The sequence below is a fragment of the Pholis gunnellus genome (genome assembly GCF_910591455.1).
Source record: "Pholis gunnellus genome assembly, chromosome: 13".
Taxonomy (NCBI): Eukaryota; Metazoa; Chordata; class Actinopteri; order Perciformes; family Pholidae; genus Pholis; species Pholis gunnellus.
The window spans coordinates 20826136-20844244 of record NC_136540.1 but is presented as its reverse complement, the minus strand read 5'-3'; the positions used below and the strand labels follow the sequence as shown (position 1 = coordinate 20844244).

General features: G+C 40.8%; 1 protein-coding gene across 1 annotated transcript in view; it reads left to right on the top strand.

The window, feature by feature from the left end:
• opcml (opioid binding protein/cell adhesion molecule-like) overlaps positions 1-17809 on the top strand; it is a gene marked incomplete at both ends in the record, with an annotated part of 172163 nt that extends 154354 nt beyond the window's left edge. The window contains 4 exons of the mRNA XM_079172030.1: positions 15448-15585; positions 16138-16258; positions 17219-17370; positions 17709-17809. Coding sequence (XP_079028156.1) covers positions 15448-15585; positions 16138-16258; positions 17219-17370; positions 17709-17809 — 512 coding nt within the window. The remainder of the gene's footprint in view (positions 1-15447; positions 15586-16137; positions 16259-17218; positions 17371-17708) is intronic.
• Positions 17810-18109: the final 300 nt, after the last annotated feature.

The window sequence follows — 18109 nt, the reverse complement described above, 5'->3', positions numbered from 1 at the left end:
ACATTTCCATTAGTTTTTTTGCTCTCAAGTAATCTTTTCTTTCTTTTTTGGGTTTAAATTAACAAATCATTTTAACAGTAGCAATAAAGCCTAAATTATTTGGATGTGTATCTGTTACTCTGGAGTGCAGCACTCTGGAGCTCTTAACGGAACGAGGACAGTGAACGAAAGTTAATTTCAAGAAAATGAAGTGCCTTAAACATGCAATTAAGAAAGACACATTCAGTGATTCATTATTATTACTCTTCATTTTGGTTCACTGATTGAATTCAATATTATAATTAGTTTCTCTGCCTGTATTTTACAAATTACTTAAAAGAAAAAAACTTTAGAATAAAGATCACTAAATATTCGGAACTAATTTGCATCTATCCATGGCCGTGATCCTTCTGTCAAACAAATGCAAAGATTAAATGTTGTTTACATTTATAAATCCCTTTGTTTTTTGAATAACAGCCACAACTGTCCATCACGTAACTTTTTGTTTCCAAAGTCAGGTGAAACTGAGGCAGTCCCTTTACGCACAGACAGATGGTAATTGAGTGAAGGCGTGGTGGTTAATATTTAGGGTGCATGCTAAACGACCACTCGAGCTCTAAAGGGCATATGGCACAAGTCATACAGGAATTAAATGGCGAGCAGGAACAGAAGGCAGACATCTTCTTCACCTTTCAGCTGACAAAACAGCCTCTGCATAATATATTTTGATGCACATTGTTCTGGGTGGAAAGGTGTCAACTTTTCTGACTATTAGTTTACCCAGTGGGGGCCTGTCATGCTGGTATAGTGTGTAGTTAATACCTGCAGTTACACATTTCAATGTAATAATTATATTTATTATTTGTATTCACTATGTGGGACTAGAGAGAAACGATTTTTCAACTTCTCTGTATGTAAAGTACTGAGGAAATGACAATAAAGCTGACTTTGACTTTGATGATGGATGTCAAATGCAATTACGTCGTTTTAAAATGACATGTATTGCTTGTGTATAAGGCCTGCACACGCTGCAGCTGCCTGCTAAATATGACATAGGCACTCTGATATAAATATCCTGATGCCACCTGTTGCTCAGAATGAAAAAAAAGAGATAAGTGTGTGATGTAATATAATAAAGAGTTCAGGATATGACAAAAGATTAGAGAGCAAAGATTCAATCTGTGGCTCAGAAAGCAGGATCAAATAGACAAAATACGCCTGGGGCTGATGTCTTTGTAGAGACATCAGCAATATGAAGTTAGCTGTCCATGTTTGTGAAAGCTAATAAAGGACAATTCTTTTTTTTTAATAGTTCTCAATATGGGTCATGATGGCTGCACCTAGGTATCAGGAATCGAACCTCTGGCAAAATAAAGTATATCAGGGCAAATGATGTGAGCCTCCGAAAGCTTTCCAAATAACCTTCAGTCTCAGAGTAACCACCAACATAAACACAGAAAGTAGACCCCAGGGTAACCAGCCCGCCAGCCTTATTGTTATCCAACGAGCATCTGTATATCTGCAGTAATAAAAACATAACAAACATACTTATGATTTCATATACAGCATGATTATATTTGAATAGGTTTAAAAATCTGTGAAAAATAACCTGAAACTATTTGATTGCTCTGTAAATGAGGTTAACCCCTTGGGTCCAAGTGACCTTATATTCTTCCAGCAGATGTTGCAGTGGTGAAACACAGCAATGCTGTTTAGTTTGTAGATACACAGCTGTAATTTCATCCATGGACAGGTCTACTCCTTCTAAGTCTCTCATCAACAAGTCCCACTCTTTGCAGCATCCATTGTTTTCTTCTCCTCCATCTGATTTAGGTTAGTTGTGACAGTAGTGGTCCGTCAGGGCCTGCAAAGCCTTCTCTGCTGGCCTAAACAGAATCACAAAGTTAAAGCTATTTTATAATTCAATCATTTTTCTTAAATACACTACATGTATCATAATTTATAACAATATTTTTCCCATTATCTTATTTTCTCATTGCACAGCTACGGTCTTCCTCAGTTGCTCTGCTTCAGTGCAGCTTGTTTTAAGTAGAGCTTTTATCCAATCAGATTTCACCTCTGTGTCTCTGGATAAGAAGAGAGGCCCGAGGCCTGCAGACTCACCAGTGAATCCATGTGCAGTTTAAGTGAATGGGGACGATATTGTTGATTGTCATAGTCTTCAACCAATCAGATCTTTAGTTTGAGATTCTTTGACGCGCCAGAGCGGCCTGCAGGCCTACGGCTACATCAGCATTACTCCAGCTCACTTTGCAGGAGTGAGGTGCAGTGTGTGCTGTGATTGGTCAGTGGGTGAGCGCGTGACTATTGTAAAACGAAACTTAACTTGCCAGCAGAGCTTAGTTGGAGGAGTAGAGTTCAAATTGAAAGAAATTATAACATTTTTAGGGTTTTGCTTGATGTAGTTTATTTATTTTTTTACCTAGCTTTGTTTTTTTAGCACTCAACAGCTGAATAAGGAGGAGAAACGGATTTAGTGGCGGAGTTACTGACAACATCATTCTCAAGAAAGACATTTCAGGAAAAGCTGGCCATCATAAGAAATGGTGAGTCAACGCCACAGCTGGCAGCCCTGACTCAGCAGGAAAAGGATTTGTATGAACGGTATTTCTTGCTGACAGCGTCGAGAAGCGTTGCACATTTTCTGGCTGGGTTTGGAGCTATGCTACGCTAACCTGAGGACATCATAGCATTTGAAAACTTTTGGAGAGACTCGAGTGGATCTACAACTCAACGAACACTTTCACAGGGAAACATCTCCACAACCGCGGCCCGACGTGCGGTCAGTGCCGGCCGGTGGAGGTGGGCTCCCGGCCCCGCTGCGATCCTGCAGCAGCAGACCAGCGAAATACAACTGAGGCTCCACTGTCATCACTGGCTCCATGAATCGAGAAGGACTTCTTACTGGAACTGAAACGATGTACTGGGATTAAACTCTTTAAGTTTCGGCAAGTCACAAACTGCGTCACTTTTTTTACATAGTAACGTTACTACTGTTCATTTGTCTATCGTGTCGTTTTTATGAATAGTATTTGAATGGCTCGTGCTCTTATGTGGTGGAATGCGTGGATCCGCTGCAGGTTTGCTGGATTGATGCATCATAATGAGGTTATTAGGAGGTAATTCAACTGTAGTAGGACAGCACAGAAGGCCCAGGTATACAATGCACGGCCCGCCACTGAGTTGTGATAAATATGGTCACCCACCAGTGGCGGGCCGTCAGGGCCTGCAAAGCCTTCTCTGCTGGCCTAAACAGAATCAAAGTTATAGCTATTTTATCATTTTATATTTTTTCTTAAATACATTTAATTTTTTCTTATATGTATTATAATTTATAAAATTATTTTTCCCATTATCTTATTTTCTCATTGCACAGCTACTGTGCTCCTCAGTTGCTCTGCTTCCAGTGCAGCTTGTTTTAAGTAGAGCTTTTATCCAATCAGATTTCACCTCTGTGTCTCTAGTAAGAAGAGAGGCCCCAGCCTGCAGACTCACCCAGTGCTTCCATGTGCAGTTTAAGTTGAATGGGGACGATATTGTTGATTCAACCAATCAGATCTTTAGTTTGAGATTCATGGACGCACCAGAGCGGTTTGCAGGCCTAGTTACGTCAGCATTACTGCAGCTCAGAGTCCAGATGTCTCTCTGCCGCAAGGTGCAGAGTGTGCTGTGATTGGTCAGCGGGCGTGCACGTGACTATGTGCCCACGAAACATAATGCTTGCTAGCAGAGCTTTGGTTGTAGCAGACAGAGTTCAAGTGGAAATATTTGAAAGACATTTTACCTAGCTTTGTTTTTTTAATATGAAATGGCGGAAGGAGGAGAAACGGATTTAGTGGCGGAGTTACTGGGAACGCTTTTCTCAAGAAGGATATTTCTGAACAAACTGGACAGTAAGAAACGACCCCACAGCTAGCAGCCCTGACCCAGCCAGGAAAAGGATTTGTATGCAGCGTCGGAGAAGCGTTGCACATGTTATGGCTGTGAATGTGTTTCATTTTAACTGAGGGTCAATACTTTTGGAGAGACTCGAGTGGATCTACAAGCCGAAGACGACCACCGGCGGCGGAAGAAGACCGACGACGACCGGCGAAATATAACTGGGGAGGCTCGACTATGAATGGAGAAGGACTTCTTACTGGAACTGATGTACTGGGATTAAACTCTTTGTCAACAAAGAAAGGAGGATAGACAGCATTTGGTAAATGAACTTCGTTTGTTTACCTCTACTGTTCATTTGTCTATCGTGGCGTTTTTATGAATAATATTTGAATGGCTCGTGCTCGTGTGGTGGAATGCGTGGATCCGCTGCAGGTCTGCTGGATTGATTTGTTGCTTTGTTGTCATACGAATATATGCGACTGCTCTTGTGAGTTTGTCATTGTGTTACATTGATTTGGACTGTATTGTCCGTTAATGACGCAGCGTCCCGTCATGCTCGTATTCATGTTTCTGCACTCTGCATTTCGTGTTTTGTATGCCAGGTGTTGAACTTCATGTAACATTTTATTTCATTTGTCAAATGTTGCAGTGTTATGTGAATATGTGGCTTTTACACAAAACAAATAATAACCCGTAGCTGTGACGTCATAATGAGGTTATTAGAAGTGTAGAACAGCACTGAAGGCCCAGGTATAAAATCCACGGCCCGCCACTGTCACCCACCAAAGGGAAATGTGATAGTATACATTCTTTGATGGGCAAGTTCATGTCAAGTCTCAAGTCTCTTATGGTTGTAATGAGCATATTGTCATCTGCTGCATGTCACCCGGTCTGCTGAGAACACTGTACAGCATATATGGTATTATCAACACTCTTGTATGTATTAGCATAGGCATGTAATCATAACTGTAACCTGTATTGTAAAATTACAATACAGTCTCCAAATGATGACACTTAACACATCCCTCTGGCCTCGCAAATCCAGTGTGATGGTGACCTAATAAGCCTGTAACTATACTCGGTCAACAATAAACCTGTAACCTGCGGTTAGCAAACAAACAAGTACATGATTTAGAAAAGATTGGTCATGAATCCCAAATCTCGAGTCCAATCTTTTTTTGAGGGCGAGTCTCAAGTCAAGTCTGAAGTCACTGTATGTGCCACTTGCAAATATGACCCATGGTCAAAATATTTACAATCATAGCTTAAGTTACAGAATCTTCCTTTCACAAAACGTTAATATTTCCATGGTCTGATTCCTTCTATTGAGCTATGTTAGACATGTGGATAGCATGTTTAGACTGGGAGTTGTCGATTGAAAATCTAGGGTCATACTATTTGAGACAGGTCAGTAAATGTGCATTTTCAGCATTTCAACAAAACTGGCTCAAATATTTGTATATTAATGTTAATCTCTGTTTCCCTTCAACTTCTACACAGAATACATGTGCAAGTGTTGATTAGATAAAGATCAAAATCTATTGCATCTATTCAATCATAATATACTGTTATGTAGAGGCCATACTGCTTCCTCACAAATGCACAGAAACATTGGCTCAGGACACTGTTTGCCTTTCCTCTACACAAAATGTTTGATTGGCACAAATTAAATATTTACATAATGTACTAAACACCCTGACATCTCTGAAACACACAACATGTTGTCTAACCGTAGGAGCAGTACTCAATATCATATTAACAAGAGGCTTGTAATATCTATACGTGTGCAGGGACTACATTTACATTCAGCAGAATTTGGTAGAACTCAATAAAAACTAAAAACCTCTCTGAAGATTTGCCATGAAAATGTTATTTAGATCAAATGGTTTGACTGCATTTTGTTGGTATCAGCAATGTAGAAATATTATTTAATACGTAGGGAAAACCTAAATGCTGCTCTTCTTTATGTGATGTCCTACTTTTGCCGAACTCCGAACTCACGTTTCAGCTGCTCTGTACTGTGTAGACTGAAAGACTGCCCCGTTCAAAGTCAAACGCCAAAGATCTAAAGTCGAAATGTACCTTCTGCACACCCTTATGCTCATACTGTCAGGGTATGAAATACATTTTATGTGTATGTATGATACAGTATTATGCATATCTACATCTGTTTTCTCATGGCTGTGAATGTCCCTAAAGAGTTTTGAGACAATAAGTGATTATGCATTTGTTTCGTGTGTGTGTTGAACAAACCTTCCTCCTTTGTGGATCAAGAGGCTCTAAGTCATTGTGCCTGCATCAGCAGATTTCTTGATTCTCAATCAAGTACATGTTTATCAGAAAATATCTGTTGAGCAACAAAGATGGAAACACAGGTTCTATGCCAATTACATGCTAGGCAGATGGGCCTTGTACTGTAATGCATTTTAGCATTGGTGAATTCCTGTTTAATTTGAATATTTCGAAAATATGTCCTTAGTCTTGCAGAATTCAACCCAAACAAACCTTTCCTGACAGTGACCAGGCCTTATTTGATTGTGGAAGCAGCACTCCTGATGGAATCATTGATTTCCTGATAGCATCAGGTCAATTTCTTCTTGTCAGTGGTCAATGCCCCTTTGAATTGCTTATGCAAATTAGCATTCTTGATCTATGCGCACCTAAGCCTCACAGTCACTGTTGTTACAGAATGAAATCACTCTCCTGTAAAAGCTAGTTTGTTAAAATCTCATCATAATGATATTTGGGCAAGTTTCCACATGTACCACATTATACCATCCAACCAAGCACATTTTCACATAAAACAGGATGTACACATTTTCCTGAATGAGAAAACAATGAATTACAGTTTTAACTTAAAATAAAGCAGACAGGTTTAGTAACTATTATTATTATTAATTACACTTCTTGTTGAGACACTTTACTGTAGGAATAACTGTGGTTTTGTTTCCAAATGACAGGCTGCTGGGCTCAATAAGAGCAGCAGCATAAGAGAGAAAAACTTTTTTTTTAATATATGTTTTTGCATTCCATGCAGCTGTTGATTAAAAAAATAGTAAATATAGTTTTTTTTGCTAAAACATTTTTGATTTTTTTTTCATTGTTTCCTGTATTTTCCCAGTAAAATGTCCTCGTGCTGCAATTGTTGAATGAAATGAGTCCCTCTTAAAGAGTAACAGAGTGAAAAGCTTTTGCTGATCCTCTGGTTGAAAGTGTGTGCTCTGCCCTGAAACCACACCGCGTCCTGCTGCACAGTAATGACTTAAACAACTGGAGACAACCTTTTCACTTTTGAAGATATTTAAAAAGTAGACAGCTTTTTGCATCAGATCTAAGCCATAGTTAAAAGTCTCTCTTTGTGAATCAAAACCCTTTTCTCCGGTAAGGAAATCAGACTTACTACAAAGCCATCCACCAGCCCAACCTCTACACCGTTACTTTCCAACTTTCTAACACATTAGTACCAAATGCTGGCAATGAACCAGCTGTGAGGTGCAGAATCTTTTAACGTGGATCTAATTCCAATGATATTGGGCTATGTCTCATGAGGTCAGTGCTGGAACAGCGTAGAATTCCCCAAACCACAGTTCATTAAAACCATAACACTGGTTGATTTCAAGGAATCCTCTTATTTACCAAAGGTCTAATCCAATATTGTTTCCATAATTTACAGAAAGCATTTAAAATGCTAAGGTGTTCAAGCCCCTGATAAAGCATGACCGGCAAGAAAAGTAGTTGGATTTAAAGTTGGATTTACACCAGAAAGCAGATTTGCAGGAATGTTCAGCTGCAACAACTGCATCAAACAATTAAACAGCGGTAAAACTGGCCATAGCATTAATGCACTCAACCCTCTGGGACTTTTGCTATCGCAGCAGCTCTGCAGTAGTGTGGTAATTGTTAGAGCCTTGTGGGACATGAGCAAAGTCCTGTTGTTGATCCATTAGTCACGTTGTGGTGCTACAAACAGAGGAGAGGACTAAGGGAGAGGAGAGAGGCTACTCAGAAACAAGAGCAACAATGGCTTCCAGCTAATGTACAGGCTTCTGTATAAAACATCTGTATAACTAAAGCCATCTTGCCTTTCATTGTGCCTCCTCCTGGACCCATCCCTTCCACCATCTCCACAAAAGATGCTGTTCTACATCCATGCTGCCAATGATGTGGCTCTGCCAGTGGAGAAGAAGGGGAGTTTTTATATCCTTGGAGATAAAGGTTTCCATTTAAGCCAGGGGTGTCAAACATACGGCCCGCGGGCCGGATCCGGCCCGCCACGTCATTTTATGTGGCCCGCGAATCTACCAGCAAAAAAAAAAAAAATGGAAATCGCGCACGGCGGAGCTCCTCCCCGATCCGCGCGCACACACCTCCACCAGCGTATGTGGCAGCAGCACCCCCCCCCCCCCCCCGCCGACAACCGGCCCTTTGGGGGCAACCATGATGCCGATGCGGCCCCAGAGCAACAATGAGTTTGACACCCCTGATTTAAGCAGTGGCGGCTGGTCAATAGAGGGCCGCCCCCCCTTGAGCTACAAATAATGTTTTTGAAATATGGAATCACCCAGTAATATGTGTACAATATGATATCTGTGGTAAATATATGCTTTTCCTGCTCGTCCTCTCCGCGTGTGCACGTCTCAGCTGGCTGGGGCGCTGGAGAATCTGCCCCAAAGAGGCGGGTCTATGAAGCAGTTTAGCCAATGATGCTTTAATGCTGATTAAAGATATAAATGAGTGACATACAATTTAGCCAATCAGCGTCCTCAAATAGATCCAAGATGCGCGTTCCCGTCCGGACTAGTTTCTACAGGAGAGCGCCAGCGCGAGCACTGCTCCTCCAGGACCCGTTAGAGAGGAGAATTTTTAGGAGAAACTACAGTAAAGAGCTGATCCCAGATCAGCCTGACCTCACAATCAGACAGCAGACTAGCGGGAAAGGGAAGCAGTACATGAAGCGTCTCTACTAGCTGTACCAGATAGGTTTGGCTAGCTGGATGCAGTCATGCTAATAACTTATTTAGCTTTTTAAAACACAGATCCAGCACGGACAGTTAGGGAGTGAGGGACATGAAGCACCTGTCTGAGAAATGGATACATAGTTATAAATAAATAATTATACATGTGTGTGTGTGTGTGTGATTTATATTATAGTGAATATTATTATATATGATATATATATTATTATATTACACTGAATAGTATTATATGATACTGAATTCCCTGTGAGGGTGACTACAATAAGATGTCCTGACGTGTTTATCAAAGTGTTATTTACTGCTTTTTGTTGGAATAAATGTTAAATATTTAACTGCAAAGTAGTAATGCGTGTTTGATACCTTAATGTTTTTGCATTAAATCATTCTGGGATGTTTGCTGAAATTGATTGGATGTGGCACAGCCCTACCTAGAACATTTTCCACCAGCTGCCACTGCATTTAAGTTATTTTTAAGTTGCTTTAAAGTCTATTTTTGAACATTTTTGTTGTTGACCAAAGGTCTTGAGCATGTGAGACGTCTTTTTTTGTAAGTATGCTAATCACCGTCACATCTGTGACAGTGATTACCATACTTCAGCTTTATCTCTACATCCGGTGTGAGAAACGCTCCAAACACTGCCATCGTGAAAAGTATGGAAAGACAGGGGGGAAAAAAGCAACATAACTAGTGTGAAATCTTGGGAAAGTGCTGTGCAGGTGCAGGAGGAGAGGGGCTGTAAGAGGATTGCCGGCGTCCTTTGAGACCAAACAGTGCCACAGGATATGGCCACACTAGCTTCCATATTGTAGCAGTGTTTTAACTCCCGGGGGGAGGGAAGCAGTGGAAGGAGTGTGAAGGTGGCCCAAGAAGGTCATCAAAAAAAGATAAAGATGATGGCGGATGCAACTAAACTTTAGTGTACCCTTCAACACCCAGACTGATGCCTCAGGCAGAGGTATTGGTGGGACGTGTCGGCAAAGGTGAGGGAGAAGAGAAACAGGCCAGTAGCCGGTGTCAGCAGGAAACCGGTCCTGAGGGAGACGGCGTGCTCGACGGGGCAGCTGGAGTGTCCAGCCATCAAATGGACCATAGACTGTTTCAAGTAGCATGTGTGCTGGGTACAGAATTCAGCTTAGAGAATGACCACAGGGCTCTGAAACGGTTTAGGAAGCATGGAGCTCTAGAATTACCTGCTGTCAGGACAGATACACTGCTTCACATCAAGTGGTCTCCACTGTCTTTTTCAGGCAAGTGACCTCCCGCCCCACATCCATGCTCTATGAAAAGGCCCCGACCACATACACGTTTTTGTATTCAGCTCTGCTTCTTGCACTAGGTGGACAGTTACAGTATGCAGGAATGGCCCTTTAAATGTATTTGTTTAATTTCTTCCTGTTTGAGGATGCTGCTGCTGCATATTGATGCTGACAATAACACGGTGTGATTAATGGACTGTGGTGAGAGGTAGTTCCTTTACCGGCCACAGCTTGTTAAAGCTTTACCTCCCCATGAAGAACGGAGCACTGGATGAAAGTTTTAACGGTAATGATTTAGAATTTACAGTGACTCCTCCTCACTGTACATCTGGTGGGATGCCACTAGTATGCCATTTTAAGCTCCGACATGTTATTGTATGTCCCTGGCTGAATACTGTATGTAAGTGAATCGGACTGAACATTTTCAGTCCTATTTTGAAGTAATTTCTCAAAGTAATTATTCTATTATCTTTTTTACTCTATAAAATAACTGCTTGCCATAAGGAGTGACTTTTGTTTTTTTGCTGTTGTTTGTTTTTAAGTCCAATAACTGACCCAACTCCCTTAATCAAAAATGGCAATTGCCGTCACACCTTTGCATCCACATGAAACAAAAGAGCCCAACAAGTGTGAAAGAAGAGCCCGGTGCAATAACACAGGAACGTTAACGGTAATCACAGGTCTCTTCTGTCTTTGCCCTCTGGATAGATAGGCCTCCACATGCCAACGTGCTACTGTGGGGTTTGATCAGTTAGATGAAATGATATACAGCAGTAGTCTCTAAAGTTGTACCTCACAGCTGGAGGCTCTTTGTCTTCCAGCTATTACCAAGCTAGATATTTGTAACAGCACAAACCTGATTTTACCCTCACTTGGTGACCTAGAGGTTCAATAAATAACAACAACGACTCTGTGTATCTCATATTAAATGTGTCTCAAATTGTCCCAGCTCTTCATTGTCAGCTACTCTATATGATGTATATGTACTGAGTGAAACATTCAAACCAAATACTCCATGTTTTCATGGCTACACCATCCCATCATGAGGAAGTGGATGGTATGATAATATACTGTAATAATACATGGCTTGACATTAATTAAAGATATGTGACTGTCTGTCAACATCAACCAACATTAAACCAACATTATGCCTGACTTCTGCAGCCAAGAGACAAGACATAGGGACGTTCCCCCTCATTTGTGTGGTGGAGGGTTTCTGCACATATGAAGGCTTTTGGTCCATTGAGACATTTTTCGGACTATTGGGGTTTCGCAATAATGGGCCCTGAGAACAATGGTCAGTCACAGCACTGACTGCTGTGGTAGCTTGTGTTTAATTATGTGCCTTGTCTGTCTAATGTCATTTCCCATAAAGTTTGTTTCACTGTGATTAATAATACAGTTAAATCTAAATATTTGTTTCATTTCATGAGCATTTTTCACAGTGCGGTCAAAGTAAATGAAGATCACCGTGTATTGGCTTAATTTCTTGATGATCTCAGACAAATCCCTCTGTTTATTAGCGATTAGCGATTTGTTACATTTACTTAGTAAATCTTGACCACAGTTCTTTAAAAAAATAAATAGTTGAAACAGAATTGTGTACTAATTTATCAGAATTCTCAGCAGTGGACTTTTAACCGAACAAAATGTCTTTGGATTGTAGGAGGAAACCTGATCACCAAGAGGAAACTCTCTCAGGCATGTTGAGAACATATGAAACCCAGAATTTAGTTCAGTAGATTTTAATTATGTAGGAGCAAGCGTGTCAGACCTGGGGCCATATTTTCAAAAATGATTGCAATTTGAAAATCGCAGCTTGTATGTTGGAAATGTGGTGAAACAGGCCCCTGGTTGTAACATGTGGCTGAGTTCCTGCAGTTCCTGTAGGATCTAATGAAGGCTACATTTAAATGTTTGGAGTGAAGGATTTTCTGGCATCTAGCGGTGAGATGCAGATTGCAACCAGCTGAAACTTCTCCCGTGTGCCAAGCGTGTGTTACAGAACCAAGAATGACACAAAGCTTACTCTGGTGCAATACATTTTATTTACTATAAATATATGAAAATACAAGTCAGGTCAGAAGCGCTCTCTGTTCTGATTAGACTTGGCTCATCACGTACTGACGGCTTTCTTCTGCTCTACTGGTGTTAGCTACTCCGTAACAAATATAACTCTTCATCACAAACATCTCACCTTCATTGCCAACTCATGTAAAATGCCAAAAACACACATTACTTTCCATACCAGTCTAAATTCTCTTTTCACAGGATTTCTCACAGAAATGACAATAAAGAAACATCAACAGTGAATACTGACTGAACTCTTATTTTGTAAAAGATATAGCTTAAAACATTTTCATCTGACCCAGTGGCTTTGGAGGGATAGCATGTGGTATTAATAACATAAGCTAATACGTTAGCATGCTCGCATCGATTAGCATTCAAATAGCAGTACATGTAATTAGCTCTCCAGCCTGACACTGGCTCATTCCTTAACTACGTTGCTATAAACATTCCCTCAATTCATATATATATATATATATATATATATATATATATATATATATATATATATATATATATATATATATATAACTGCAGCTCTCATAGAACCGGACTTTCTTTTAGATTAGCGTTAGTCAGCAGAATTATTTCAATGAGCTCCGCCATTTTAACAAAAGAAGCGCGCAAAAAACTAATTCCCGACTACAATCAAATGTCTGCATTTGACAGTTACTAAGGCTTCTCAAGTGAATACAGATTTTATATCAACATGTTTCTGTGTAAAGTCAGTTTACCTGTAAATATATGAAAATATTCATGTCGGAAGTGCTCTCTGTTCCGATTACACTTCGCTCATCACTACTGACGGCTTTTTTCTGCTCTACCGGCGTTAGCTACTGATGCTCAGTAAAATGCATAGAGCGCCCTCTGCTGACAATGTTGGGCTTAGCAGAAATAAAATAACCACACATCCCACTAAAAGACCCAATGACAGAATGATACAGGTAAAAGACAAAGAAATAGTATATTTTTGTGAGACCTTAGCTTTTACTGCATTTTTACTGAAGGGGGGGCTAATATTTCCTAGTGCCAATGAATCCCCTTAAATGCTACACACTGTACCTTTAAGCAAATCCTATTAATAACTCAAATGAAATGCCTGAACTTTACTTCCTCTGTGAAGTTAAAATTGGTGCATGCCAGCTTCTGTCAGATTAAGGTCACCTTTTTGACCTTTTTCTACAAATGACCCTTTATCGTCTAAAATAGACTTTTCTTTACAACCAGTTCTAAGGAGGACCTGTGGCTTGTTTTCTGTCATGGTCCCAAGTCGTTTTTTTCTGCAATCATTGGACTTTTCTATTGCAAGGCTTGTAATTGGCCTGCAAGTAATCTTTCTACAAAGGCTGCACATAGTGGCGTCGAAGCAGCAGAGCTCCTTAAGCTAATGGCTGATATTGCTGAGGTGCTCCGCCGAGTGCTTTTAGATGCTCATTTGTGCCGGCTGCCAGCCGGTACTTTAATGGCTCTCTTATTAGTCATCCAGTCATGCTGTACTGACACTGATGTTGCTCTGGAATTATGGCCATCGCTGCAGACCACTGATGTGGGTGTTGATGATGATGGTGATTGTTTTTATATTCATTCATCCAGAGTAATATGTGATGATTATGACTTCTTCATATTCATTCATCTGGGTCATTTAGATTGACATTTATGTTGTGATACTTGGATTGTAACCATGTCTGGTCATTATCTTATACTTTCTTTTGTAAATGTCCACATTTTGTCAACTCTGCTGTGTATTTTGGCTGTTCTCAACAGGAATCAAGAGTGTTTTGATTGGACTCTGTTTACTCCTGCTCTGTTCTGAAATTGTTGTGTGAATATGCAGACACATTACTGTTAACAATGTCATAATGAGCACACACACACACACACATATCTAGTGTCAGCAGTGGGTTGAGTGTGAATCAGAAAGTTGTTAAAAACACACACACTTGTTCTTGCCTTCATTTGTTGTGACAGAAACTAGCAGAATCTCAGGCTTTCAGCACACTGACTCAGTTTTCAAAGTGTTTAATATCGATTAAAAAGACACTTCTTTGATGAAAATATCAGAAGATAAACACTTTAAACAAAGCTGCTTAAGCAAGCTGGAACACCGAATGGAATACTGGAAAGAATATTGAAATATTATCACTTTACTCTTTGAAGCATCTGTTGGTTTTTGGCTGGACAGATTCCAAAATATCTAAATATGATGAATCCTCAAAATAGCTTAATAGTCTGAATTTAAGACAACATTAACTAGTTATTATTCCATCAACTTAGAGAGAATTCTATTTTTAGGTTTTTGAGGCATAGTCTACTAAAGAAACAATAATTGCAATACATGCAATCTAAAAAGTAATTTGATTATAAATAGGACAGTAAACTTGCTTCCACCCTTGGCCATCATTAAAGCAGTCTCACAGCACCAGCCACTAACTCAACCGCATGTTGTCACCCACAGTCTGCCTAATGTAGTTATCCATGGTGAGAATGTTCAATTACCTGTGCTACCAGTTCCCCTGGTTTCATGCAACACGTTGATTACACCTTGCCCAAACCATTTCCAGTGAATCCCCAGCCAGCTGCAGCAGTGTCTGCAGCGGCGGATTTGGAAAACATAATGGTATTATGCTAATGTTGAGATATTGCTGGATTGACATTTCTACTGATTGGGATTAGTGCTCCTATCCATTTCCCCTCCCACGCAGCAATAGCTTAAGGTCCCTCTTCCACTAGAACATGCTTTTAACATCGCTGGTGTCAGGGGTAATTTGTGCTGTTACTCAAGTGGGCTTGTTTTGATGCAATTAGTTTATTTTCTTTGTGTAATGAGTGCATGCCCCGAGCCGTCTGCCCTCTGGAGACATTTGGAAACGGAGCAAACAACCAAATTCAGACATAGACTGCAACTGTGGTCTGTTGATTTGATTAGATTTTTAACAAGATTGTAACGAGTTTGCATATTGTCATGTAAAATGAAGACATCTAACAGTTTATGTGTAATCAAAAGTATCCCCTCTGGGGACCATGCATGTCTGTACCAAATGCTATACCAATCCATCCAATAGTGAGATATTTCTGTCAGGACCAATGTGATTGACCAACCTGTTGGCTGTCACTGCCAGAGCTAGAGCCATGCTCTACGTACAGTACGTCACAAATCATTTTTATACCTATGTCAAGGTCAGTACAGGTACAGGTACACTTATCTGCCGATTCTAGGACTCATCCACTAATGCATTCCTTCCTCTGTTTCTTTGCTTCTCCACAGGCACTCATAAGTTTGTGATGGAGGGGGAACACCTGGTGCTGACAGCCATCACCAAAGAGCAGTCAGGATCCTATGAATGCATTGCTTCTAATGACATTTCAAACCCTGACGTCAGGACGGTTCAAGTCACCGTCAACTGTAAGGACCAAAACTAGCAGAGTCATGGTGGAAACATAATGGATGTAATGATCAGGACAGAGATATCTTCTTTTCTTTTAAATGTACCGTTTTGTCTCACATGCACTCCTGCTACAAATAAGCAAATATTGTTACAGATATTCTGGGATTATAAAGTGGTTAACACGGCTTCAGAAGATGTGTAGTTCATCAAGTTGCCGTCCCAAATAATGTAACAAACTCACTTCCTGTAATCTGGCCGCCGCTTGTTCATTGTTGTGTCAGTTCACTTTTAACATTACATTACAGTCATTTAGCAGACGCTTTTATCCAAAGCGATTTACAAGTCAGATTATATCACACCGTAGGCACAGCTACGGGAGCATTTTTTGGGGTTAAGTGTCTTGCTCAAGGACACATCGACATGCGACAAGCAGAGCCGTAGCCGGGGATCGAACCGCTCTCCACTTAGCCTCGGTCGAAAGAAATAGAATGAGATAATAAGGAGCCAAAACACAAACCAATGAAGTTATGTTCTCTCATTGTAAAACTGTGTTTCTCTTTGTTTTGTAGATCCACCCTTTATTTCTAATGCGAGGAATACGGGTGCTCCGGTTGGACAAAAAGGAATCCTGCAATGCGAAGCCTCCGCTGTCCCCAGGGCAGATTTTGAGTGGTACAAAGAAGACCGCAGGCAAGTTTCTGCTCTGAGCTCTGTGATTTCTACAGGCTTGGAATTGTTTGAAGTCGGTATTACAGAAACACAGAGACACACTTTGTGCTGTAGGGTGTGGACTTAGTTTATTTGAAATAAGCCAGACTGCATCATCTTTGTTGATAAGTGATAGTTTTTACACATATTTTGGTTAAAATAAGGCTGTGCTTTTGATGTAATGAGATAAGTATTCATGCCCTGCATTTTTGTTCTCTCAATGGGCATTATATCCCAATAATCACGTTGTGACAATTCATCATTTTCAGTTTTATTTCTAAACTCAGTCAAATCATTTGCACAGCAGGCACGGACACCAAAGGCAACTATTATTATTTGTGCATTGTAACGTCAGTGTGGTGTGGGGCTCGGAGGTTTCGAGGATATTATAGCATAACATCATTTTCCAACTGAAGGCTGGAGACTGGAAAGATGTTTATGAGCAGCCCCAGAGCTGGTAAGCTGATGCAAACGCAGGCTATGTTACACTGTTAAATGGTCCCTGACAGTGACAGCAGCATCGCTCGTCAGTCCCCAAAAGGCAACATCTGTCCTCAAGAACAAAAAGATGGAGGTCGCTGATAAAATAAATGACTGGTATCCGCACTCGTGAAATAGGGCAATGAAACAGGAAATGCAAGGAGTGAAACAGAGGGAACGTTGTCGTCCACAATGCATGTACATGTCACCTCCGTAAGGCAGAGAGCTGCATTCAAACATTTAGCTCTATTGTGAAACATGGAAGTATATTACAGCCTACAGGTGCAAAAGGTATTTCTAATTTCACATAAATCTACATTTTAAGTACGTCAACTAGAGATTTCACAAAAGGCCTGAGCAAACACACGCCCCTCAAAGGACTCAAGCGAAGCACTGTTGCAGTTCCTTGTCTTCACTGCTCACCAGCAGAAGCATTGAATGCCGCTCCCCTCTTTCTTACAGGCTCTTCAACGGACTAAACGGCGTTAAGATAGAGAATCAAGGTAAACAGTCGATGCTCGTCTTTTTCAACGTCTCGGAGGAAGACTACGGAAACTACACTTGTGTCGCCGTGAACAACATGGGAAACACTAACGCCAGCATAATCCTTTATGGTAAGAAGGTCAATGGTGTAAAAGTAACACACTGAGGTGAGCGAAAGTGTTCATTATGTTCAATTATTCTTTTCAAGCATACTTTTTGGTGGCTTGTTCTTGGCATGCTAAAGCAGCTGCACACATACAAAACAAAGCAATCCTGACATGAAGGTCACCCGCTATATGTTATGTCACTAGTTTCCATGGCAATGGCTGCACCGATGCAAAGCTCTTACTTGGCTGACACATCCACATGAAGATTTGAATTCCAGTCAATCGCAGTTCATACAAGCAGAGCTGTGGTTCAGGCACTGATTTATGATGCGCTAAGGCTGGATTGTGTCTTTCTCCTTCAGGTCCTGGTGCGATGCACGATGTGAACGGGGCCGCCGTGTTGCCCCGTGCCTCCGTATGCCTCCTGCTGACCGTGACCTCACTCTACCTGCTGAAGTTCTGATGTGAAATGTGACGACCTTCAAGCTTCTCTCAGCATTGAGCAGCAAGAACAGACTATTAGTCCTATATGAGGAGAATGGAAATTTAAGAGTGCCAGTGGCTCACCCTTAGTTTTCTTTCTTTTTCTGGCTTTGCATCAGAGTCTGTTCTCTGTTGGCTCGCCAGGAGAGAGAGGCGTCAATCCGAGCAAGGGAAAAATTTAAATCATGCACTAATTTGATGATGGTAGAACTACTGAGTTTGTGACCCCCCCCCCCCCCCCCCAAAAAAAACAAAACCTTTTTGTATGTGAAAAAGGAAA